At 45.8% G+C, this 26,841-nt stretch overlaps 2 protein-coding genes across 6 annotated transcripts in view; one reads left to right on the top strand and one right to left on the bottom strand.

Moving 5' to 3' along the window:
• Positions 1 to 11,704, top strand: part of LOC116740690 (nuclear envelope pore membrane protein POM 121C-like) — a 48,437-nt gene extending 36,733 nt beyond the window's left edge. For both annotated transcript variants that reach the window (XM_032606528.1, XM_032606527.1), the window contains exons 6-13: positions 2,786 to 2,877; positions 3,527 to 3,600; positions 4,487 to 4,611; positions 4,726 to 4,828; positions 5,076 to 5,252; positions 6,159 to 7,823; positions 9,001 to 9,123; positions 9,479 to 11,704. In XM_032606528.1, the coding sequence (XP_032462419.1) occupies positions 2,786 to 2,877; positions 3,527 to 3,600; positions 4,487 to 4,611; positions 4,726 to 4,828; positions 5,076 to 5,252; positions 6,159 to 7,823; positions 9,001 to 9,123; positions 9,479 to 9,576 (2,457 nt within the window). In that variant the 3' untranslated portion in view covers positions 9,577 to 11,704. The remainder of the gene's footprint in view (positions 1 to 2,785; positions 2,878 to 3,526; positions 3,601 to 4,486; positions 4,612 to 4,725; positions 4,829 to 5,075; positions 5,253 to 6,158; positions 7,824 to 9,000; positions 9,124 to 9,478) is intronic.
• Positions 11,700 to 26,841, bottom strand: part of NSUN5 (NOP2/Sun RNA methyltransferase 5) — a 34,901-nt gene continuing 19,759 nt past the window's right edge. For 2 of the 4 annotated variants that reach the window (XM_032606535.1, XM_032606531.1), the window contains 5 exons: positions 13,614 to 13,958; positions 12,768 to 12,946; positions 12,350 to 12,560; positions 12,133 to 12,273; positions 11,700 to 12,057 (listed from right to left, as the gene is read on the bottom strand). In XM_032606535.1, the coding sequence (XP_032462426.1) occupies positions 11,943 to 12,057; positions 12,133 to 12,273; positions 12,350 to 12,560; positions 12,768 to 12,946; positions 13,614 to 13,958 (991 nt within the window). In that variant the 3' untranslated portion in view covers positions 11,700 to 11,942. Of the gene's footprint in view, positions 12,274 to 12,349; positions 12,561 to 12,767; positions 12,947 to 13,613; positions 13,959 to 26,841 lie in introns of all 4 variants that reach the window. The other 2 variants (XM_032606534.1, XM_032606532.1) reach the window with 2 other exon arrangements.

The following is a 26,841-nucleotide window of genomic DNA, read 5'->3' as shown; positions in this document are numbered from 1 at the left end:
GAAGGAGAAGTTCTAGAATGGAAAGCATAGTGTACTTTCAATTTTGATCATAATTATCTTTGAAATGGTCCATGGCATGAGTTATTTTAAATTATCAGGAAAGTAAGGGAGTCTTTGGAAGCGGAGATTAGAGTAATATGAAAGTTCTTTATGTTGGAACTTCTCTTTCAAAGAAATGTGTACTGAAGCAGTAAACATCCCCAGTAGTCAACAGAGATGACAGCCCTTCTATTTGGTGCAAGTGGTAGTAGAGATATTTGACTTAATTGTATTTTTCCAGAGGAGCAGTAGTATATACCCAACCCACAGCTACCCAGACTAGAAGTTCTAACTTTGATATTATAAAATCATTACAAATATTAGACTGGTGCCAATTAGAGAAAGTGAACTGTCCTTAGATCTTGTTGTGCGTGACATTGATATCTTCGTAAGTCTTATATAAGACTTGTCATTTTCCAAAGTAGGAATAGTAACCCTGGCCTTCAAAACCTCAAAACCCTAGCTTGCAGTTCTGACCCTGTCCCTTATTATTCCTTTACATATACCCTATATTTAAGTCAAAGCAGCATATTTGTTATCTTGTAAGAGCACCTAATTCCTTCCTGCTTTGTTGCCTTTTCTTGTCCTGTTCTCCATCCGGAATCATGTGTCCATCCTACTGCAAGCCTATAAAGTTTGTCTTTCTTCAGGTGTTTTTGTCAGATTATGAAGGACCATCACAAATGTCACCTTCATCCTTTATTATTCTTCTAACCGAACTCTGCATAATCTCTCTCTTCTTGGACTCCTTTTTAGAGACTTCATTCATCTCTTGTCTATTATAGTCAATTTGTGTACCATCCTATCTCTTTTCTAGATTGTAAATTTCTTGATGATGGGAATGGCCTTGCTTGTATTTGTAAAGTATAAAGGATAGTACCTTATGAAATAGGAACTTGGCAAAAATGGAATTAGAGTGCAGAACTAAATTGACTGCTGGATACATAGATTGACTGTTTCTTTTTATGACTTGCCTTGGTATAGCCTTTGCCCACTTTTCATTTGATATGTTTATTATGTTTATATGGAATTGCAAGACTTTCACTTTTACATGTTAAGGATATTAACTTATCACTTTAGTTGAATATATCTACCTTTTAATTTTGTTTCTAGTTATGTTTTTATTTCATTTTGGAGTGTTTTTGTTTCCTGTCCACATACATTTTATTTCTAGTTTATGGAAACATTACTGTGGTTGAAAATTCAGATGGTACAGAGTATATAGTAAAGTCTCCTTCCCATATGGAGACATTTTTATTTAGAGAGGTTCTTAGTTGTCCTATGACAGTCTGTCAGTTTTCTTTCCTTTGTTTCTGGAATAGAAAGTCTTTTCCCTACCCCAAGTTATTTAAGAGTTCATTTGGTTTTTTTAAATAGTTCTTTATGACACCTGGATTGTATGTGTGTATAGTCTATGAAGTAGAGATAGAACATTTTCCTCCTAATTGTTGAACCACGTTGTCTTCCACCCTGGCTAAAGGTTAGAATCACCTTTGGCACTTCGTTAAAAATACAGGTGTGAGGCCTAAGCACTTGTTGTTTTTTCAGGTGGCTGTCCTTTCTCGTTATTTACCTGAGCATAACGTAAAAAACTATTACTGATTTCAGCTTTTTCCTCAAGCTTATTCTGAGTCTCCGTTTCCTGACATTAGTCTTATGGAACTACTCTACTGCTTTACCACCTGTCTTTGATTTAAAACCCCCTTTACCTTCTTAAAATTTTTATGAAGTATTGTTGCCTCCCTGTTTGTGCTTATATGATACAATTTTACTGAGTAAGAAATCACTAGAAGCTTCTCAATAGGAAAATTGCCTATGGTGATAGTTCAGTATCTTTGTAAATAGGCCAGAGACAGTGAACCTATTTGCAGAGAGCTTGCTCTTTGTCAAGTACTTTGCTGCTAGGCCCCTTCAAAGGAGGCAGAGATGAAAACAGATTACCTTTGCTATCAGGGGACTCCACTTGGTGAAGAGACAGATGCATGGATAATTATAACGATAAATACCACTGATGCTGCAAAAGTCATAGATGTCATGATCGTATATATGTGTGTGTGTGTGTATATATAATATTTTTTTTTTTTTTTTTTTTTTTTTTTTTGGGGTACGCGGGCCTCTCACCACCGCGGCCCCTCCCGTTGCAGAGCACAGGCTCTGGACGCGCAGGCCCAGCGGCCATGGCCCATGGGCCCAGCTGCTCTGCAGCATATGGGATCCTCCCGGACCGGGGCACGAACCCGTGTCCCCTGCATCGGCAGGCGGACTCTCAACCACTGCGCCACCAGGGAAGCCCCATGATCGCATATTTTTAAAAAATAAAGTTAATAAAGTAAAACTGAAAATTTAATGAGAGCAAAACTAAATTAGTTTATTAGCTTATCTTCATTGGAACAGTTTAATTTACTTTTATCATTTCCACAGACAATATAGAGTAAACGTGTATGCACATCATAGCTCTAAACCATTACTGAATGTGACAGTCCCCTTTTTAATATACGCCAAAAGTACATTCATTCCTTCTACATTTATTAGTTAGCGTTCCGTTAGTTTTTCAGGCTTTTTCTCCTGTAGTTAATACTGGCAATTGGCTTTCTTTTCAGGAGCCTTCCTTCACAAAGAAATATTTTTTTAGTTACCTAAAAGGAGATTTTATACGCAGTGATGAATAGAACCACGGCATTATACTGAAGGTCAGATGATAAACTGTCAACTAGGGTCAGTCACGTTATTTGTGTTTGCCTTTTAGCTGTGGAAGAGGAGTGGACCCGGTTCATCTCCCTTCTCTAGCCCAGCCTCATCCCGCTCCCAGACACCAGAGCGGCCAGCGAAGAAAATAAGGTACTCCATTATTGTTTGCTGCGTGGATTACTGAGCGGTCAGGAAAAGAGGGACGTTTACTCGGCTGTTAGGCTTTCTGCAACTCTGATTTGGAGGATCAAAGAAAGTAACATCTAGAGGACAGGGAAGGACCCGCCTGAATCGCTCTCATCTCTTACAGTTCTTTTGTACCAACTGTAGAGGCCTCTGGCTCTCTTCCTCACACTGTAGCGTGAGTGACAGGGGTGTAAGAGTAGAGGCCATACAGAATAGAAGGAACAGAGCGAACGACGTCATCGGGCAGCAGACTTCCATGTTTTTGACTCCAGCTGACCTTCTAGGTACCTACAGTCAAGTTGAATGTCATTCTGTTAGGGATCAGATCTGTGACTAGAACTTTCAGGGACTTGGTGGGTTGTAAGTAAGGTTTTGAAGATCACTGATTTGTGCTTGTTGTAAGACAAAGGTTCCTCCTTGGTTTCCATGAACTGCCTCCATTCTTTTCTGTTGGAATTTTCTTTTGACTTCTTTTATTTTTTCTCCTGGCATACTGAGGTCTTAAATCATGGTTGTTCTAGACCAGTTGGTAGGTAAGCAGGTACAAGAAGTTATCCAGTACTTTTTGTCAGCAAGTCTTCCTTAAACTTAATTCTGCCTTTTCCTCCTACAGAGAAGAGGAGCTTTCTCATCATTCTAGTTCTTCAACTCCATTGGTAACAGACAAGGAGTCCCAGGGAGAAAAGGGTAAGTTGATGAATGCACTAGAGTGGCTTTTGGTGGTGGAAGTGTTGAGCATTGCCTTGTGGACGGCCTGTTAGATACAGAGACAGGAGTTTCTGTCCTTCAGAAATTTATAGTCAGGTAAGGGAGAAAGGTGACACAGACAGGTACAGTATAACGTGTGGTAATGGTTGGCTACAGATAAGCTTAGGTTGAGGTATCTGTGACCAATCCAGATAATTATTGTCCAGCAAGCAGTTGTATACCTGCATTTGAAGCAATTCTGCCTTTATATCCTCTTGACTATATAATCTTTTTTTTTTTTTTTTTTTTTTGTGCCGTACGCGGGCCTCTCACTGTTGTGGCCTCTCCCGCGGCGGAGCGCAGGCCCAGCAGCCATGGCCCATGGGCCCAGCCGCTCCGCGGCATGTGGGATCCTCCCGGACCGGGGCACGAACCCGTGTCCCCTGCATCGGCAGGTGGACTCCCAACCACTGCGCCACCAGGGAAGCCCTTGACTATATAATCTTTCAGACACCATCCAAGAGCCCAAAATCATGGAAGATCGAATCTTTCAGAGATACCCATTGAAAACTCAATGTTAAAAACGGGATAGTAGGGCTTCCCTGGTGGCACAGTGGTTGAGAGTCCACCTGCCGATGCAGGGGACACGGGTTCGTGCCCCGGTCCGGGAGGATCCCACATGCCATGGAGCAGCTGGGCCTGTGAGCCATGGCCGCTGGGCCTGCGCATCCAGAGCCTGTGCTCTGCAACGGGAGAGGCCAGAACAGTGAGAGGCCCGCGTACCGCAAAAAAAACAAAACAAAAGAAAATTAAAAAAAACGGGATAGACAAACCTATCCATTTCTGGCAGAGAGAAGGAAGAAAACAAGTCTTTCTTTTTTTTTAGTTGCAGATAAAACCACATGTAAGAAACAGAACCCGTGGAAATCCCCATCAACACCTGGCAGCTCTGGGCGGCGTAAACGGAAGGTTCAGTTGCTGCCCTCCAGGCGAGGGGACCAGCTGACCTTGGTATGGTCTTGTCCATCTACCTCTGCCCACCCCCACTTAACTCTGTCTTAGGAAGGCTAAATATAGGATTCTTCCAGTTTCTCCTGATTGACAACTTCTTTTTCTCTTTGGTAGCCTCCACCTCCCCAGCTTGGTTATTCAATCACTGCTGAAGACTTAGACTTGGAAAAGAAAGCTTCTTTACAGTGGTTTAACAAGGTCTTGGAGGATAAGACTGGTAAGGAATGTAGATCAGTTTCACACCCCGAGAGGGTTTGTTTCCTTTGGTTTTATTTTGGTCTGGCTCATCTAGGAAGTCCATTTGGGTCCTCAGTGGAATCTGGAGAACAGTGAGCCTTGAGACTGAAGGGAAGCCTTTCTAAATGAGTCGTCCTGAGGCCCTGAACTCCCCGTGCTCCGTGATATGCCACTGGAAAGGATTCCCAAACAAGGGAGGACAATGGCATCTTTTCTTTCTTCCCTAGATGCTGCCTCAAACTCTGTCACTGAGAACCCACCTACCAGTCAGTCTTCTTTCACTTTTACCCTGCCTGCTGCTGGGACTGCTTCATCCCCATCCTCCCTCCCAGCCCCAAGCACTAACCCACTGTTGGAGAGCTTGAAGAAGATGCAGAATTCCCCAGGCCTACCATCCCTCCCTGGTGAGTGGGAGAGCTTACTTTAGAGCACGTAATGACATCAGCCTTTGTTTAGATGGAAGTAAAAGCACCATGCCCATCAGTTGCTGGAAATTGCTGTAAAGGTTGAACCTATTCTGACTTCCCAAACCTGAGCTGGTGCAGGCTTAAGAGCCTTAGAAATCTGTAATCAGGACATTTTAGGGAAGGGCTGCGACACTTGAAGCTGGGGAGGGCAGCTTAGCTTTGGTAGTCAAATAGCTCTTGATTTGAAACCCAGTCCCTTAGCTGCTCTGAGCCTTGTTGTTTTCATCTGTAAAATAAGAACAGTGCTCACCTCATGAGGTGTCCCTGAAGTATAAACGGTCACATGGTTAAGGTGTCTTGTCACATGCTTGCTAGACGGCAGGCACAAGGTAATAGGCTTCCAAGGACCTGCTGGCTGTTCCAGCCCCTTGCCTTCTTGGCACTGCATATATACACACTCCTCTACTGCACTTCATCATAGTGTAGAATGTATTAGGTATTCAGCCCCTCCCAGGGCTCATGGGCAGAGACCGTCTCATTCATGGCCATATGCTCTGTACTTAGCGCCTGGTGGGTGAATGTAATACAGTACATCTTTGTTAGATGAATAAGGTATATCTACATAATTAATTGGACTTGAGTTCAGGTAATTGGATTTTTCTTAGTTTCTACACATTTAACCCCCAACTGGGCCAAGTTTTATCCTCTTCTGTTTTTCTTATGACCTGTGAAGGGTAGAAATTATGAATACTTCTTTGACTTTCAGGAGTGAACAGTTTAAAGGCCTGTGGTATAGATTTAGTCATAATTGTTGACTGTTGAATCCCTAGCACTGTGCTAGGCATTGAACACTGCGTCATGTTTGAGATATTCCAAATTCACTTTCTCTACTCTTCTTCCCAGAATCTGCTGGCGTGGCAACCACTGTGGCCCATTCGCCTCCAAAGACACCCAGCCCTCTGGCCCCTCTGGGCTCTTCAGAGTCAGCACCCCTTCCAGGCACCTCCGAAGACTCCAAATCTACCACCACTTTCTTGGGACTGACCCCTGCTTCTTCCCCAGGACCAGTCACTGACGCCAAGTCACCTCCGGACCCTCAGGCTGAGACATCTGCCAAATCCCAAGCCCCATCCGCCCCATCTCCCAGCCCCAAGCAGAGTATTCTGTTTGGAATGCTGAGCACCCCACCTGTTAACCCTCCTGCCTCTGCGGCCCCTGCTGTGTCTTCAGCATCTCCCATGTTCAAGCCCATTTTTGTGGTCCCACCTAAAAGCGAGAATGAGGGCCCCTTGCCCTCTAGCCCTTCCAAGGTCACAGCCACGGCATCTTCCAGCTTAGCCGTCCCCATGACGACTAGCAGCCCACCCCTCACTTTCAAGCCTATCTTTAGCAACATGGGGCCACCTGCATCTGTGCCCATGTTAACTCCCTTCTCCCTCAAGCAAACGGCTACTCCAGCCACTACCACGAGCGCCCCTCTCTTCAGCGGCCAGGCTGGCGCCACCTCTGCAGTGGTGTCCATGACCACAGCCAGCGCCTCCGCAGACTCTGCTCCGAAGCCCGCGTTCAGCTTCGGTGTGCGCACCGCAGCCAGCACCCCGAGCAGCGTGACTAGCACCACCGCTTCCGCCTCCCAGCCCTTCCTCTTTGGGACTCCCCCTGCTTCTGGTGCCAGCTTCACCCCAGCCGTGGGCCCCATATTCCAATTTGGCAAGCCTCCCGCCATGCCCGCTTCAACAGCAGTCGCCACCTTTGGCCAATCCCTTCCCAGTGCCGCCCACACCGCCCCCAGCAGCAGCAGCAGCAGCAGCACAGCCAGCTTTAGTGGCTTTGGCAGCACCCTCACCGCCTCAGCCCCAGTCAGCAGCAGCCAGCCCACGCTGACGTTCAGTAGCGCCACCGCCCCAGCGTTCAACATTCCCTTCGGCTCGAGCGCCAAGCCACCTCCCTCGTCCTACCCAGGAGCCAACCCCCAGCCCGCCTTCGGGGCTGCGGATGGGCAGCAGCAGGGGGCTGCCAAGTCGGCCCTTGTCCCCAGCTTCGGCAGCTCTTTCACTTTTGGAAACTCTGCAGCCCCGGCCCCGACTGCGGCTCCAGCGCCAGCCCCGGCCCAGCCAGCCTTTGGTGGCACCGCGCAGTCGGCCTTCAGTGGTCTGAAGGCCACGGCCTCTGCCTTTGGCACCCCTGTCAGCACCCAGCCAGCCTTTGGTGGCACCACAGCTGCCTTCTCCTTCGGTGCAGCCACCACCTCTGGCTTTGGAGCTACAACCCAGACCGCCAGCAGTGGGACCAGTAGCTCGGTGTTCGGCAGCACGACACCATCGCCCTTCACATTTGGGGGACCGGCAGCCCCAGCCGGCGGTGGGGGCTTTGGGATCAGTGCGGCCACCCCAGGCTCCAGCTCTGCCTCTGGAGCGTTCGGCTTTGGAGCAGGACAAAGTGGGACCACTGGCAGCACGACCCCTTTCGGGGGAGGCTTGAGTCAGAACAGCTTGGGCGCGCCCAGCCAGAGCACACCCTTTGCCTTCAACGTGGCCAGCACGCCGGACAGCAAACCTGTGTTTGGAGGTAAGGTCAGGAGTTGACTTGGTCTGCTGTGCGGCGTCTGCTCTTGGGGAGCTTTACGTTGTGGTAGTGAAGAAACAGGTGTTAAATGTGTAAATAGTGTGTCAGGTAGCAATAAATGTCTTGATAAAAGTATGTGATTAATGACTGTGGAGGGATGCTTTTCTGAGGAAGTAACAAATCTAACCTCCGAGACTGACAAGAAGAGCTTGGGCTGTGGCTGGGGGGAGGTGTGTGTGAGGGCACCGCAGGGCCTGTTGAAAGTGGTCGCTTTGGAGCTGGGGAGAAGATGGGATGGGATCGCAGGCAGCTTTGAGTCTGGAAAAGCGTGCTTGTGAAGTTACAGTGAGGCCAGTCGGCACCGTTCTTTTTCCCCAGCACCGTTCAGTTACGAGATACAGACCTAAAATAAGTGGTAGCCAGCAAGGCCCGCCTGTTGCAACTCACCAAGTAAAGCAGCAGGGGCGGTGGCTGGGAGGTTCTCTGAGGCTGAGGAAAAGCAGGAGCCGGAGTTGCTGCGGTGGCGAGCGGGGAGCCAGTGCAGTGCCTGCAGGGGAGGTGGGAGTGGAGGGAGAGACGGGGACCAGGCCGGGCCCCAGGAAGCCAGAAAGACGCCCGCCCCAGCCCGGCCCCCCACCCCCACCCCAGGAGGAGGAAGAGCTGGGAGAGCAGGCGGCCTTCCCCGCGGGACTGGTGCGGATGGCAGCACTCAGTGAGGGCGGGGCGTTTTCTGGTGGCTGAGTCCCAGTGGGCCCCGGGGGGAGATCAGGGGACCCACCGGGTGGAGGGGAGGAGGCCAGTGAACAAGGAGAAGAGGCATAACGCTTCTAGTCCTGGTGGAAGGGAGGTAACCGGGTCAGGCTACAGGTGGCGGTCCACTGACAGTCATCTGCTGCTGTGTCTGGTGGCCAAGGGAATGCAGAGGCCCTACGCCGTAGGTGGTCAGAAGGCAACCTGAGGGGCTTGTCTCCACCGCTGCACAGCTGTTAGCAGGCTGGGAGGCCCACCTGGGGCAACGCGTGTTAAGGCCTCCTTCCAGCGGGCTGAATGGGAGCTAAGGGGCCCTGCGGGGAAGGCCCTGCCGGGAGCAGACCTCCCCACTAGGCTTATAACCCTCTGCTTTGAGGCCCTCTGCTCACCGGCCTGGTCTCTACAGTTCTCTGCTGTCTCTTCATCCTAGGCACCTCCACACCCGCCTTTGGTCAGAACACCCCTGCTCCTGGGGTGGGCGCATCAGGCAGCAGCCTCTCCTTTGGGGCATCCTCAACACCCGCCCAAGGCTTTGTCGGAGTTGGACCTTTCGGTAAGCGGCCAGTCTCCTTGTTGCCAGTGTGACCTGCGTATCTCCTCTCTGAAGATGGGGTGGGGTGGGCTGGCAGCTCCGGCTCTCCGAGGCTCATCTGGGAGTCCAGCACAAGCCAGGTTTGGAGTTGGGCAGCAGAGATGAGAAGGAGCCAGACTGCTGGGACGCCAGGTAAAAATGCCTTTCTGGGCCTTGCTCCCAGCCTCTCTGTGGTCTTGGGATTTTGCCTTTTTAAGAAGCCCTCCCCCGGAAGAATTGCTAGAGCTTGGCGAGGCTTTCTCCCAGCATCCGGTGTTCTTTAGAGACTGCTCTCAGGTAGCAGCTACCCTGATGAGATCTTGTTGAATCTTTCCAGGATCGGCGGCCCCCTCCTTTTCCATTGGTGCGGGATCCAAGACCCCAGGGGCTCGACAGCGACTGCAGGCCCGAAGGCAGCACACCCGCAAGAAATAGCCTTTGCCCCTGCCCCCCACACCCCCGCCTCCCTTGCCCAAATCTGGACCTCAGCACCTGCTAGGAAGAGCCTCTGACCCTTCCAGTTCCATAACGCAGACCTGCCCCAGACCTCTGGCTTCGGCCACCAGGGAGGTGGTGGCAGCCCCAGGGGCTGTTTCCCTCTTCCAGGAAGCAGAAGCCTCGGGCCTCTCGAGGGAGGAGGGGGAGGCAGGATATGGCGGGGCAGAAGCCTATTACTACCTTACTTGAACAGTTCCACTGGTGAGGCTGGAGAGAACTAAAGAAACATCTGTACATATTGTCCACTGCCTTCCCTGACTCTCGTTTAGTGTATGAGCTTGGTCAGGCGGCCTCCCTTCCCGCCTTTTCCCTGAGAGCCATCTTTGCCGGAGGGCAGCAGGTAGAGCCCTCACCCACTTGCATCTCTGATATGCACTTGATGGGATTGGGGGATGGATTATCCCTAAAACTTTACCTTGCTTGGCTTGGCTATAAAAAGTGGTTCTCCCCCTCTGGTCCCATTAGGGGACTCTGTTTCCCCATTTCTCGCTGCTTCATCCCTTACTGGTTCCTTGCAGGATCGATTCCATTTAAAATGATCCTGACTCTAGCTTTGCCTTTGGAGACCCCAGCGGGTGCTGCTCCTGCTGTTCCACTTCCTCCTGCCAAGTCCGAGCCGCTGTTTCATCCCCGACCCTCTCTGCCAGTTTGGCCCCTAAAAGCCTGGTGGCTCAAGACTGTTAGCCTGGCAGACCCAGGAGTGATACCTTCCCCAGGAAAGGGAAGCTCCTGGAGCAGGCAGGACGCCCCCGCTGCTTTCAGCTGCCTCCTCGCCCACCGTCCCCATTGGCCTCATTGGGCTCGTCTGCCTCTCCGGGATCGTATGTCTAAAGCCTTGTCCTGTGTTATTTTGTCTGATGCTCAAGTCCATTGCTCTTTGAATCGAGTTTGGAGGAAGAACTGAATTGTATGAGTGGCGGCATGTTGGTAGTGCCGGACTTAACTGTTTCTCAAGTTCCTGGGGCCTCGCTAATTGAATGTGGAAAGTAGCACCACTTATGGCTACAAGTGCCGAGTCCTGAATTTTCAAATGGTGTTTTGACTTTAAGGGCTGGCAGCCCAAGGAGGATGGGTCTGAGGGGAAGCAAAGGCCTCTTCCCTCTGCTGTTTCTTTCCCACCTGCCTAACTTCACCGTAGGCTAAATCACTTGTAGTATCTGTTAGAAAACCTAAATTAACCACATTTAAAAATTGTATCTTACTTCCTCCACCCCTTCCTTCCTTGGTTCCAAAACCACATACCCCAGGCCCAAAAACCTTGCTGCCATGCCCATCCTCTTTGGGAGAAGTATGAATGCGTGTGTCTAAATTAAAAGGAAAAATATTTAAACATTTTTTAACAAAATAAAAATTTATTTTTGTATTTAAGCTAAATTGCCTTTTAAATTCCTTCAAGCTTGGTTCATTGAGGTGGTTAAGTATAAATGCTATTGACTAGAAATTTAGCTGTATAGTTAAGTTATACCTGTGTGAAGAAGAGGCTCAAATGCTGTCCCAGGCAGCTTTCCTGAGGGACTAGAGCTCCTTCCGGAAACACAAAATGTAATTCTTATTTTATAAATAATGTGATGTAGATGTAACTAGTCCCCCTCCCCGTGGTGAATGAGCGTGACTGTTGTGTGGCAGGGGACTGTGCCTCCCCAGCCCCAAGGAGAGCTCTGTTGTACTTAACTGTTGTGTGTGGAGCTGAGGAGGGACCCGAGCCTCAGACACCTGCTAGGATCGGAGGGGGGGTGGGGCGCGGGTCTAGAAATCAAGCTTCTGCCCATACCTTACATAAGGTAGCCCCTCTCAGCTTAGTACTCGCAGCTACAGCTAGTTTACCTCAGTTCCACAGGCAGGACAGTTGATCCAGGAGCCCCCTGAAGCGGGCGTCCTGGCGCAGCCTGAGTGTGAGCGCGTGAGTGCGGGTGTGGACATGTACGTGCACTGGACAGGGACGGGAGGCTGGGACTTTCCATTACAAATACAGACTGAATTCCTGTGAGTCTAGTTGGAATTTTTAGTATGAACGTGAGATTGTTCTCCTCGCTTATGTCATTAAAAAAAACTGTGATCTATCGTAGACCATGTCCTGCCTTTTATTTATGTGGGAAGCAGTGCATCTCACCAGCAAGAACAGAGCCCAGGGAAGGGACCCACAGCACAGGGATATCCGCTCTTTCCAGCTGGAGAAACGCGGTTACCGGTTTTCCTCCTCCAGCCATAAAAAGAGCCTTTGCAAACAAAACTGCGGCCTGGGGCTGAGGGCCCAAGACTCAGCTTGAGAGGAGGGCCTGAGAGGTCAAGGCTCCGAGCACCTGCTACATGCCAGGCTGTGAGCTGGGGGCAGCTGTTGCTTTTCGCCGCCGCCTCTTTCTCTTTGGAGCTGGGTTGGGTGTAACTTCTGGGGCTGATGCTTCAGCCTGTGAGACGGAGCTGGAAGAAAAGAAGAGTGAGTTAGATGTGCCCCAATCCTCCAGCGTCTTCCAAGCAGGCCCCCTGCTCACCCACCTTGGCACCTCTACCCGTTCAAGTACAGCAGTGAAGAAGCCGCCAGTGAGCGTGGTCTCAGGGGAGGCCCGGAGGCAGTGCTCAGCACCTGGAAAAGTGCCAAGGCCTCGGTGCGGCCAGGAGGGGAGGACAGGAGCCAGCCTGCAGAGAGGAAATGGAACGGGCTTCTAAGTAAGAGGGCGGCCCTCGCCCCAAGACCCTGGTGGACACCCACTACCTGAAGGCTGCTGGGCTCTGCTGCAGGGCGGCTCGCACCACGTCTTCGTTCTCCTCCTGGTAGAGGGAGCACGTGGAGTAGACGAGGCGCCGCAGGGCGGGGAACGTGAGTGCGTGGCTCAGCGCCCGCTGCTGGAAGGCAGCCAGTGCTCGCAGGCGCTCCTGGTTCGGCACGCCGGTCCCGGGCTCCTCCAGCTGTCTGGTCAGCATCCCTAGGGAAGAGTGCTTTCACCACACGCTGCCTGATTTCGTATGAAATCCCCACATACAGATGAGCACATCTGACCGTTCACAGGATAACCTGAGCCAGAACTAAACCCGAGGCCAAAACGAACGACCTCCGCCACACACACCCCCATCCCCGCTCTAAGGCTGCTCTGGATCTGTGGGGCCCTTGGCCGCGTTTTCCCCCATCTCACCAGAGCCACTACAAGAAGGATCCAGCAAGATGTACTGGACCTGACGATAACGCTGGTCTGAGGGCGAGACCTCCAGGAAGTCCTGCTCAGCCAGCTCACAGCAAGAAACCCCGGCCCGGGCCAGCAGCGTAGCCGTAGAAGCCAGCCGCCTGGCATCCAGGTCAAAGGCAAAGATCTTCCTAGGGAGGAGGGCAGAGTTGAGGTGAACTGAGAATTTACGTAACACACGTACTTGAAGTCAGGACACACAGAAAATCACACTTAAATGTCTTTAAATTCTCAATATTTAAAAAGGGTCAGTGGGGGACTTCCCTGGTGGTCCAGTGGTAAAGATTCTACCTTCCGATGCAGGGGACGTGGGTTCGATCCCTGGTCAGGGAACTAAGGTCGCACATGCTGCGGGGCAACTCAGCCTGTGCACCACAATGACCGAGCTCGCGCACCTCAATGAGAGCCCACGTGCCTCAAACTACAGAACCCGCGCCGCAATGAAAGATCCTGCACGCCTCAACCAAGACCCTGTGTGCCACAACTAAGACACGACACAGCCAAAAATAAAAAATTAAAGTGAGTCATGTGAAGTTTAAAACAAAGTTAAAAAAAGTAAAGGTCCGTGGTTAGAAATAACTGCCCAGGGCCCTCTGCCCCAAGGGCTAAGGGATTCACATCTCACACGTGTAACCCACTGGGAAGCTTAGGGAACTGCCCTAGGTCCACGAGGAAATATTTAAAGGGAAGGCCTCCTTTCAGCCTTCATGACCTACTGGAGTTGAGTTCCTTATTTCTTCTTATAAAATATAGGATCAGACCCCCCACCCCACTCCGCTGTCTGACCATGGCACTCACCCTTGGTTCTTCAGAAGGGCAGCCAAGTGACTGGTCTTATTGCCTGGGGCAGCGCATGCATCGATGACATGGGAACCTGGAGGTGGAGCCAGCAGCATGGCCGGGAGACAGCTCGCCTGGCGGCACACAGCACAGGGGCTGGCTGAAAGGGACCCCAGGCTGATCACTCCCCTCCCGCTCCTCCCTTTTCCACCCATCCACCCTACCTTGTCTTGTAGGATGAGGTGACCAGCTTGGTACAGTGGATGTTCATGCAGATCTGTTCGGGCAGGAAACACAAGCAACTCCGGCAGCAAGGAATCCAGAAGAAAGCACTTCCCTTTGAGGGCCCGTACGTCCTCGAGGCTGCCAGGGAATAAGAGCTGTTCATGCCACATTTTCTGAACCCCTCCGTGCCAGGCAGCAAGCCAGACATTTCACATGTCACCTAACTGCTTATTTATGCAATGAACGGTTAAAACTGCTATGAGTAAATTAACAAGCTGATAAGATAGAGGCAGCAGTTAAGAGAACAGGCTTCTCAGGCCAGACTCTAGGTTCAGGATCCCACCTCCATCATTTACCAGTGGCGGGAGCACTGACACTTCAGCCTCTGTCTACACTTCTGGAAAATGGCAGATCTCGTGAGGATTAAATGACATGCAAAATACTTAGGAAAATAGTTTGCACAAATTAGACACTCACTAGCCAGTACTATTAAAACATAACCCTAGGGAGAGGGGCCTGGTTCAGGGAGGTAAATGCTGAGCTGATTCCTGATGTTCATATAAGTAACCTGAGGAGGTAAGGTGAAAACTGTATTCTCCACACTGCAAAGGAGCATTGTTCATTCACCTGACCCACGTAGAAAACAGGCCTAGAGAATAACAACTCAGAAAGCTATGAAGTAGCAGAGCTGGAATTCAAACCCAAACACAACCATTCTCTACCACCCTGGTCACTAAGCAGCATGCTAGAGGCAGATGGGGGAACATCCACAACAGATGGAGAGAGAGGGAGAGAGAAGAGGCAGCTTCCCAGAGCTGTCAAAGGACAGACCAGGAGGTAGGTGAGTGCAGGGAAGCCTGGGGTGAGGAGCAGCAACCACTGTGACAACACAGGGGCACAGAGTGCATGGCAGATGGGCCTGGAAAGGAAGCAGGGGGCACAGCGCAATGGAGAGCCACGGGTTTTCAGCAGGGGAGTAAAGCATCAGATCTGGCTGCAGAGCTCTCTGCAGCCAACACGAGGACAAACATAACAAGAAAGTCTGGAAGTGGGGAGACCAGTTTAGGAGATTATTCTGCCAATCATGATAGGATATGATGCTTAAACCCAGGCAGTATCCAGGAGGACAAAAAGAAAGATGCTGAAGGCACAGTAATAAATGACTGAAAGGAGAGGAGGGAAGCATCTATGATGACTCAGTTTCTGCCTTGACCAGATGGGTGCATAATGGTGATATCTGTTAGGTTACAACAGGGAATGCACAAGATGCCAGTGTCAGGGATGCAAGGATGGTTCAACACCCACAAAGTAATCAATGCGATATACACAATTAACAAAAAGGATAAAAATCACATGACCAACTCAACAGATGAAGAAAAAGCATTTGAAAAAATTCAACATCGGGCTTCCCTGGTGGCGCAGTGGTTGAGCCGTCCGCCTGCCGATGCAGGGGACATGGGTTCGTGCCCCAGTCTGGGAAGATCCCACATGCCGCGGAGTGGCTGGGCCCGTGAGCCATGGCTGCTGAGCCTGCGCATCCGGAGCCTGTGCTCCGCAACGGGAGAGGCCACAACAGTGAGAGGCCCGCGTACCACAGAAAAAAAAAAAAAAAAAATTCAACATCCACTCATAAAAACTCTCAACAAACTGGGTATAGAGGGAACACACCACCTCAACATAATTAAGGCCATATATGACAAGTCCACAGATAAAATCATACTCAATGGTGAAAAGCTGAAAGCTTTTCCTCTAAGATCAAACACAAGGCAAGGATGCCCACTCTCGCCACTTTCATTCAACCTCGTATTGGAAGTCCTAGTCAGAGCAGTCAGGCAATAAAAATAAAAAGCATCCAAATTGGAAAGGAAGAAGTAAAACTGTCACTATATGCAGATGACATGATTTTATATAAAGAAAACCCTAAAGAATCCACCAAAAAACTATTCGAACTAATAAATTCAGTAAGGCTGCAGGATACAAAATCAATATACAGGGAATTCCATGGCAGACCAGTAATTAGGACTCCGCACTTTCATTGCCAAGGGCGCGGGTTCAATCCCTGGTCAGGGAACTAAGATCCCACAAGCCATGTGGCATGCCCCCCCCCACAAAAAAATATATATATACGAAAATCTGTTACATTTCTATACACTAATAATGAACTATCAGGAAAAAAATTAAGAAAACAATCCCATTTACAATTGCATCAAAAAGTAAAAAATTCCTAAGAATAAATTTAACCAAGGAGGTGAGAGACCTGCACACTGAAAACTATAAGACATTAATGGAAAAAACCCTGAAGATAACACAAATAAATGGAAGGATATTCTGTGCTCATGGATTGGTAGAATTAATACTGTTAAAATGTCCATACTACCCAAAGAAATCTACAGATTTAACACAATCCCTATCAAAATTCCAATAGCACTTTTCACAGAAACAGAACGAACAATCCTAAAATTTGTATGGAAGCTCAAAAGACCATGAATAGCCAAAGCAATATTGAGAAAGGAAGAAAAAAGCTGAAGCATCATGCTCCCTGATTTCAAACTATACTGCAAAACCTATACTGCACAACCACAGTAATCAAAACAGTATGGCACCAAGGAGAAGGTCAAGGTGGCAGAGTAGGAAGACGCTGAGCTCACCTCCCCCCCAACGAACATATCAAAAATACATCTACAATGTGGAGCAATTCCCACTGACAACAAACTGGAGACTAGCAGAAAGACTCTTATACAACCAAGGGTGTAAAGAAAAACCCACATGGAATATGGGTAGGAAGAGAAGCAATCAGGTCAGGACTTGTGCCCCTAGGAGGGGACAAAGAAGAGAGGGATTACACAATCCTCCTTGGGTTTCAGGATGCTGGCACCATCTGGGTGGCATCACCTGAAGGACCACATGGAAGCTGATTCCCTGCCACAGACACCCTCACTATTCATTACCAAGAGGAACTCCTATTGATACTGTGGTGTAATACTTGTAGACTTTTAAAAAATCAGTATTTATTAACAACCAGGAAAAAAATGGAGCTCATACTTAACATATGACTCCATGACTTGTTTTCCCATTTGCTATATTGTCAATAAACATTCACACCATCAATGTAAGCAGCTCCCTGATATTTCACAGTCTGAATAAAACCAAAATTTACTGAACCAAATACATACTGTTGGGATATTTTAGAATAAATGTAGATCGAGCCCAATTTTCCCCTATTCGAAACAAAATTATGAACATTTCAGAAGTGCAATCTAACGATAAATGACTAAAAGCAAAATTGCTCAAAAAGGGCACACAGGGCTTCCCTGGTGGCGCAGTGGTTAAGAATCCGCCTGCCAATGCAGGAGACACAGGATCAAGCCCTGGTCCAGGAAGAGCCCACATGCCGCAGAGCAGCTAAGCCCACATGCCACAACTACTGAGCCCACGTGCCACAACAACTAAAGCCCGTGTACCTAGAGCCCATGCTCTGCAACAAGAGAAGCCACCACAATGAGAAGCCTGTGCACCACAACGAAGAGTAGCCCCCCTCTCACCGCAACTAGAGAAAGCCCGTGTGCAGCAACAAAGACCCAACGCAGCCAAAAATAAGGGTGCACAGGTGAGTGGTTCAAACCACATTATTAGGCACCACAGCCCTAGGGTCTGACACCAGGAAGATGAATCCCCTTAGCTGGTTTGAAAACCAGTAGGACTTAGAGAACAGCTGTTAGAAACCTAGATTCCACTCATGAAAACAAGCACATGCTTGCTTACTCCAGGGAACAAGGTGCAGGAAGCTGACTGAAACAGCCTGGGACTCTGGCCGGTTTCCTGCAAATGCCCCAGCCCAGTGCACACCCCAGCCCATGTCAAGCAGTTGCACTGATTCCCTGGCTCTGGCACAGCTCCACGCTAGGGAGAAGGCTGCCGGTGCCAAGAAGAGTGCACAGTTTGGGGTGGGGAGGGTGGGGACAAAGCCAGCTCAGACCTGGCATGGCATTCAGTTGGGGCAAGGGCAGCCATTACTGGCATTCGTAGAAGCAACAGATCAGGAGTGGTCTGGAGCTCTGACTGGCATGCCAGGACTGCCCCAGAGTGTGCCCCAGCCCATGCCAAGCACCCACTCCAGCCCCTCTTGCTCCAGCACCACCCCCTCTGGGGCAAAGGTGCCACTGCTGGGAGCAGGGTAAAAAGCATACTTAGAGGAAACAGAACCAGTTCAGACCCAAACCTCGGCTTCTGCTCCAGTATCCTGGGACCAGACACCACTCTCAGTAGGGCAGTGACAGCCACTGAGAATAGGAGAAGCCTTGGCTCACACCTGGCTCTGGCTCTAGCTCTAGCCCCTCCACCTCCAGCCCCACCTCCCACCAAGGTGATAGCTGCCAGCACACCCTGGGGAAAGACATGACCTGTGCTTACTTTAGATCCAGTTCTCCCACCAAAGGCACTGGGCACACACAGACTGCATAGTGATGCTCCCACACAAGGATACCCCTTCAAGACTGGGATAGGTAACTTTTTCACCTAATTTCATAAAGTTAAGCAAAATAAGAAGACAGATGAATTTGTTCCAAACAAAAAAAACAGGGAAAAAACCTGAAAAAAACAACTAATGAAACAGATAAATAATTTACTAGATAAAGTGTTCAAAGCATTAGTAATAAGAGTGCTAACTGAACTAGGGAAAACAGACAAACACAGTGAAGATTTTTACAAGGAACTAGAAAATATAAAAAGGAGCCAAGTCAAAGCTGAAGAATACAGTAAGTGAAATGAAAAACACACTAGAAGGAATTAACATCAGATCAAGTGATACAGAAGAACACACATTTGATCTGGAAAACAGAATAATGGAAACTACCCAATCAGAACAAAAAAAAATCTTTAAAAAATGAGACCAGTTTAAGGGATCTCTGGGACAACATGAAGCGTACTAATATTCACATTATAGCGGTCCCAGAAGGAGCGGGGAGAGAGAGAGGTCAAAAATGTATTTGGTGAAATTATGGTTGAAAACTTCCCAAACCTGAAGAAGGAAACAAATATCCAGGTATAGGAATCACGGAGAGTCCCAAACAAGACGAACCCAAAGAGACCCACACCAAGACATCATAATTAAAATGGCAAAAGTTAAAGCGAGAATTCTAAAGGCAGCAAGAGAAAAACAAAGAGTAACATACAAGGGAATACCCAGAAGGCTACCAGCTGATTTCTCTGCAGAAACTTTGCAGGCAAGAAGGGAGTGGCATGATATATCTAAGGTGCTGAAAGGGAAAAACGTACAATGTAGGATACTCTATCCACCAAGATTATCATTTAGAATTAAAGAAGAGAGAAAGAACCTCTCAGAGAAGCAAAAAATAAAAGAGCTCATCACTACTAAACCAACTCTAAAAGAAATGTTAAAGGGTTTTCTCTAAGTGGGAAAGGAAAAGCTATAACAAGAAGTAAGAATTTATAGGAAAGGAAAAATCTCGCTTGTAAGACAAATATATAGTAAAGGTGTGGATCAACCACTTAAGCCAGTATGAAGATTAAAAGCCAAAAGTTGTAAAATCAACTATAACTACAATAAACAGTTAAAGGATAAACAAGATATAAAACATGACATCAAAAACACAAAACATAGGGGAGAACAGTGAAAAAACATACATCTTTTAGAATGTGTCTGACCTTAAACGGCTATCAGTTTAAAACAAGTAGATAACAGTTATAGATCAACATATATGAACCCCATGGTAACTACAAATCAAAACCTACAGTAGATACACAAAAATCAGAGAGAAAGGAGCACAAGCATACCACTTAAGGAAAATCATCAAACCACAAGGGAAGAAACTAAGAACAGAGAAGAACTACGAAAACACCCAGAAAACAAGCAATAAAATGGTACATACCTATCAACAATCACTTTAAATGTCAATGGACTAAACGACTCAATCAAAAGACATAGGTAGCTGACTGGATTTAAAAAAAAAACAAGACCCATCTATATGCGGCTTACAAGAGACTCACTTCAGAGCTAAAGACACACACAGACAAGTGAGGGGATGAAAAAAGGTATTTCATGCAAATGGAAATGACAAGGAAGCTGGGGTAGCAATATTCATATCAGACAAAGTAGACTTTAAAACACACTCTGTAACAAAAGACAAAGAAGGGCATTATATAATGATGAAGGGATCAATAAAAGAAGAGGATGGGGCTTCCCTGATGGTGCAGTGGTTGAGAGTCTGCCTGCTGATGCAGACATGGGTTCGTGCCCCGGTCCAGGAGGATCCCACGTGCCACAGAGCAGCTGGGCCCGTGAGCCATGGCTGCTGGGCCTGTGCGTCCAGAGCTGTGCTCCGCAGCGGAAGAGGCCACAGCAGTGAGAGGCCCACGTACCGCAAAAAAAAAAAAAAAAAGAAGAGGATATTACACTCAATAACATATATGTACCTAATATAGGAGCATCTAAATATATAAAGCAAATATTAACAAACATAAAAGGAGAAACAGACAGTTATAAAATAACAGTAGGAAACTTTAGCACCACACTTACATCAAGGGACATACTGTCCAGACAGATAGAAAGTCAATAAAGAAACAGTGGTCTTGAATTACACATTAGACCAGTTGGACTTAATCGATATCTACAGGACATTTCATCCCAAAACAGCAGAATACACATTCTTTTCAAGTGCACATGGAATATTCTCCAGATAAATCACATGCTAGGCCACAAAACAAGTCTCAACAAATTTAAGAGAATATATCAAACATTTTTCCAACCACAACAGTATGAAACTAGAAATCAATCACAGGAAGAAAAATGGGAAAAACACAAACACATGGAAACTAAACAATACACTACAAAAAAGCCCCAATGGGTCAATGAAGAAATCAAAAAGGAAATCAGAAAATACCTTAAGACAAACAAAAATAAAAACTCAACTTTCCAAAACCTATGGGATGCAGCAAAAGCAGTTCTAAGAGAGCAGTTTATAGCAAATACAGGCCTACCTCAAGAAACAAGAAAACTTTCAAATGATCAACCTAACCTATCATGTAAAAGAATTAGAAAAAGAACAAAGCCCAAAGTAAGCAGAAAGAAGAAAATAATAAAGAGAAGAAATAAAATGGAGACCAAAAAACAAACAAAAAAATAGAAAAGATCAATAAAACCAAAACCTGATTTTTTTTTAAAGGATAAAATTGATAAGCCTTTAACCAGGCTCATCAAGAAAAAAAGAGGGCTTCCCTGGTGGCGCAGTGGTTGGGAGTCTGCCTGCCAATGCAGGGGACACGGGTTCGTGCCCCGGTCCAGGAGGATCCCACGTGCCACAGAGCGGCTGGGCCCACGAGCCACGGCCGCTGAGCCTGCGCACCCGGAGCCTGTGCTCCGCAACGGGAGAGGCCACGGCAGTGAGAGGCCTGCGTACCACAAAAAGAAAAAAAAAAAAAAAAAAGAGAGAGGACCCAAATAAAAGAAATGAAAAAGGAAATATTACAACCGATATCATAGAGATTTAAAAAATCATAAGATCCCATTTGTTTATTTTTATTTTCATTACTCTAGGAGGTGGGTCAAAAAAGATGCTGCTGTGATTTATGTCATAGAGTGTTCTGCCTGTGTTTTCCTCTAAGAGTTTTATAGTATCTGGCCTTACATTTATGTCTTTAATCCATTTTGAGTTTATTTTTGTGTATGGTGTTAGGGAGCGTTCCAATCTCATTCTTTTACATGCAGCTGTCCAGTTTTCCCAGCACCACTTACTGAAGAGGCTGTCTTTGCTCTATTGTATATTCTGGCCTCCTCTGTCATAGATTAGGTGACCACAAGTCTGTGTGTTTATCTCCGGGCTTTCTATCCTTTTCCATTGATCTATATTTCTGTTTTGTGCCAGTACCATACTGTCTTGATTAATGTAGCTTTGTAGTATAGTCTGAAGTCAAGGAGCCTACTTCCTCCAGCTCCATTTTTGCTTCTCAAGATTGCTTTGGCTATTCGAGGTCTCAAAGGAAACCATAAATAATAAGAAAAGACAACCCTCAGAATGGGAGAAAGTATTTGCAAGTGAAGCAACTGACAAAGGACTGCTCTCTAAAATATACAAGCAGCTCATACAACTCAATATCAAAAATACAAATAACCCAATCAAATAATGGGCAGAAGACCTAAATAGACATTTCTCCAAAGAAGACATACAGATGGCCAACAAACACATGAAAAGCTGCTCAACATCATTAATTATTAGAGAAATGCAAATCAAAACTACAAGGTACCACCTCACACTGGTCAGAATGGCCATCATCAAAAAACCTACAAACAATAAATGCTGGAGAGGGTGTGGAGAAAACGGAACCCTCATACACTGTTGGTGGGAATGTAAATTGATTCAGCCACGATGGAAAACAGTATGGAGGTTCCTTAAAAAAATAGAAATAGAACTACCATATAACCCAACAATCCCACTACTGGGCATATACCCAGAGAAAACCATAATTCAAAAAAACATATGCACCCCAATGTTCATTTCAGCACTATTTACAACAGCCAGGACATGGACACAACCTAAAGGTCCATCAACAGAGGAAAGGATAAAGAAGATGTGGTATATACACAATGGATATATAGATATACACAATGGAATATTACTCAGCCATAAAAAGGAATGAAATTGGGTCATTTGTAGAGACGTGGATGGACCTAGAGAATGTCATACAAAGTGAAGTCAGAAAGAGAAAACCAAATATCTTATAATAACACATATATGTGGGATCTAGAAAATGGTATAGGTGCTTGCAAAGCAGAAACAGAGACACAGACGTTGAGAACAAATGTATGGATAGCAAGGGGGAAAGGGGTGGGGTGTGAGGAAGTGGGGGACTGGGATTGACACATATACATTATTGATACTATGTACGAAACAGACAACTGGTGAGAACATACTGTATAGCACAGGGAACTCTACCTAATGCACTGTGGTAACCTAAATGGGAAGGAAGTCCAAAGGGAGGGGATATCTGTTATGTGTACAGCTGATTTCATTCTGTTGTGCAGTGGAGGCTAACACAACATTGTAAAGCAACCATACTCCAATAAAAATTTAGAAAAATCAATCTGAAAAAACAACATAAGAGAATACTATGAACAAACAGTTATATGCCAACAAAAGACAACCTAGAAGAAATGGATAAACTTCTAAAAACATACAATCCTACAAGACTGAATCAGGAAGAAATAGACAAATCTGAAGAGACCAATCACTAGTAGTAAAATTGAATCAGTAATCAAAAAACTCCCAGCAAACAAAAGTCCAGGACCAGATGGTTTCACAGGGAAATTCTACCAAATATATAAGGAAGAGCTAATACCTATCCTTCTCAAACTATTACAAAAAAACTGAAGACGGAACACTCCCATATTCGTTCTACAAGGTCACCATTACCCTGCTACCAAAATCAGACAAAGAAACACTCCAAAAAAAAAAAAGAAAATTACAGGCCAATATCTCTGATGAATATGGATGCAAAAATCCTCAATAAAATATTTGCAAACTGAATTTTAACAATATATAAAAAGGATCATACACCATAATCAAGTGGGATTTATTCCAGGGATGGTTCAATATCCCCAAATCAATCAATGTGATACACCACATCAATAAAAGGAAGGATAAAAATCACAAGACCATCTCAATAAATGCAGAAAAAGCATTTGAAAAAATTCAACATCTATTCATGATGAAAACTCTCATCAAAGTTGGTATTAAAGTAACATATCTCAAAAAAATAAAATAAAATAAAATAAAGTAACATATCTCAACATAACAAAGTCTGTATATGACAAACCCACAGCTCACATCATACTCAATGGGGAAAAGCTAAAAGCTTTTCCTCTAAAATCAGGAATAAGACAAGGATGCCCACTCTAGCCACTTCTATTTAACACAGTATTGGAAGTCCTATCCAAAGCAATCAGACAAGAAAAAGAAATTAAAATGCATCCAAATTGGAAGGGAAGTAAAACTATCACTATTTACAGATGACAAGATAAAGAAAACCCTAAAGTTGCCACAAAAAAACTGTTCATTAGCAAATGAATCCAGTAAAGTTGCAGGGTACAAGATTAGCATTATACACTTTTCTATGCACTAATAATGAACTATTAGAAAGCAAGAAAACAATCCTGTTCAAAAGTGCATCAAAAAGAATTAAATACCTAGGAATAAACTTAACCACAGAGGTAAAAGACCTATACTCTGAAAACTATGACACTGATGAAGGAAACTGAGATGATACAAAGAAATGGAAAGATATCCATATTAAGGGACTGGAAGAATTTAAATTGTTAAAATGTCCGTACTATCCAAAACAATCTACAGATTTAATGCAATTCCTATCAAAATATCCATGACATTTTTCATAGAACTAGAACAAATAATCTTAAAATTTATATGGAACCACAAAAGACCCTGAATAGCCAAAGCAATCTTGAGAAAAAAGAACAAAGCCAGAGGTATGAAGCTCCCAGACTTCAGACTCTACTACAAAGCTACACTAATCAAAACAGTAAGGTACTGGCCAAAACACAGACACACAGATCAACGAAACAGAAGAGAGAGCCCAGAAATAAACCCACAAACTTATGGTCAATTAATCTATGACAACAGAGGCAAGAATATACAAAAGGGAAAAGACAAAGTCTCTTCAATAGGTGGTGCTAGGAAAAACAGACAGCTATATGTAAAAGAATGAAATTAGAACATTTTCTCACACCATATACAAAAATAAACTCAAATCAATTAAAGACCTACATGTAAGACCAGAAACCAAAAAACTCCTAGAAGAAAACATAGGCAGAACACTCTTTGACATTAATCGTAGGGGAATTCCCTGGCAGTCCAGTGGTTAGGACTCTGTCCTTCCTCTGCAGGGGACACGGGTTCAATCCCCGGTCAGGGAACGAACAAAGATTCTACAAGCTGCATAGCGCAGCCAAAAAAAAAAAAAAAAAACTAGCAATTTTTTTGTTTTTTGATCTGTCTCCTATGGCAAAGGAAACAAAATAAATAAATAGGACTAGTTAAAAGCTTTGGTACAGCAAAGGAAACCACTGACAAAATGAAAAGACAACCTACTGAATGACAGAAAATATTCACAAATGATATGACTGATAGGGATTAACATCGAAAAACATAAAAACAGCTAAGACAACTCAACATCAAAAATACAAACAACTGGGCTTCCCTGGTGGCGCAGTGGTTGAGAGTCCGCCTGCCGATGCAGGGGACACGGGTTGGTGCCCCGGTCCGGGAAGATCCCACATGCCGCGGAATGGCTAGGCCCGTGAGCCATGGCCGCTGAGCCTGCGCATCCGGAGCCTGTGCTCCGCAACGGGAGAGGCCACAACAGTGAGAGGCCCGCGTACCGCAAAAAAAAAAAAAAAAAAAAAAATGTGGAGAAGGCATGAATAGACATTTTTCCAAGGAAGACATACAGATGGCCAACAGGCATATGAAAAGATGCTCAACATTGCTTATCAGAGACATGCAAATCAAAACCACAATGAGATATCACCTCACACCCATCAGCCATCAGAAAGGCCATCATCAAAAAGAACACAATTAACAAATTTGGCAAGGCTGTGGAGAAAAGGGAACTCTAGTACACTGCTGTTGGGAATGTAAATTGGTGCAGCCACTATGGAAAAACAGTATGAAAGTCACTCAAAAAACTAAAAATATAACTACCATATGATCCAGCAATTCTACTCCCGGGTATATATGTGAAGAAAATGAAGTAACACTAATTTGAAAAGATACATGCACCCCAATGTTCATAGCAGCATTATTTACAATATCCAAGTTACTGAAGCAACCTCAGTGTCCATCGATAGATGAATGGATAAAGAAAATGTGGCATACATACACAACAGACTATTACTCTGCCATAAAGAATGAAATTCTGCCATTAGCAAGAATGTGGACAAACTTGGAGCGTATTATGCTTAGTGAAATAGAGAAAGACAAATTCTGTATGTTGTGGAGAGCCACCTGAAGAGTATTGCTGGGTCTCAGCAAAGCTGAGACCCCTGAAGAGTACTGCTGGGCCTCAGCAAGGCTGAGACCCTGAAAAGTGCTGCTGTGCCTCAGCAAGGCTGAGAACAATAGTGCTTGCATGGCAGGCACGGGTATGTACGTCATGGGAAAACAAAGCTTCCCACAGCGTGGATTCTCTCAATTTCCCATGTATATAATAAAAGCTCTGAGTATTTGCTTGTTTATAATTAGTACTAATATTCCCATTACTCATGGGGGATTCAAAGAAAGGCCTCAATATAGAGTAAAGTGGGAAGAACCTAAAGATCCCCCTCCAACTACACCAGCTGTTCCTACTTATTGACCTGCATATTGGATTAAAAGTAATACTATAGGAATGTTTATATTGCAACAGCCTACGTTAATGGAAAAGTTAGATGATATATGGCCAAAATGGGGAGTGCAAGATATATTTGGAGTACATTGGTATTGGCACAAGGAAAGTTTAATAAGAAATAAAGTTATGATGAAACACTTTTTAATGGAACATACAGCTGCAATGTTAAACTGTAATCCTGGGTTTTATATTAATAAGTATAAGGGACAAAAGATCTATTGTAAATATTTTTAGGAAGATCTAAAGTCTAGATTAAAGAAAGATTCAATGTTCACCACCATGGCCCCCAAACCCACCGCTTTGGCTTCCCCGTATGTGTAGTGAGTGGCCACATAAATTGTGTCCACCTGTTAGTATATATTTTTGTGTTTTATGAAAATGTATATAAATAAAATTAAGAAGTTTTAAGAATGCTTTGATGAAATGCTTTTGATTTAATGATGATTAAACATTAAAAAGCTTTAAGAGTCTTTTTAGGTTAAGCCAAGAGTGAGACGTGACAAGGCTTCTTACCTGCACCACTGAGGCGAAACTTACAAAGAAAAGGGCGCTGACGCAGAGTATGTGGGAGTAAAGCACTGAAGCAAAGCAGACCAAGGAAAAGGAC

Source organism: Phocoena sinus, chromosome 15 (assembly GCF_008692025.1).
Source record: "Phocoena sinus isolate mPhoSin1 chromosome 15, mPhoSin1.pri, whole genome shotgun sequence".
NCBI lineage: Eukaryota > Metazoa > Chordata > Mammalia > Artiodactyla > Phocoenidae > Phocoena > Phocoena sinus.
Note: the sequence above shows the minus strand (reverse complement) of the source record. Positions and strands in the feature narration are given on the sequence as shown.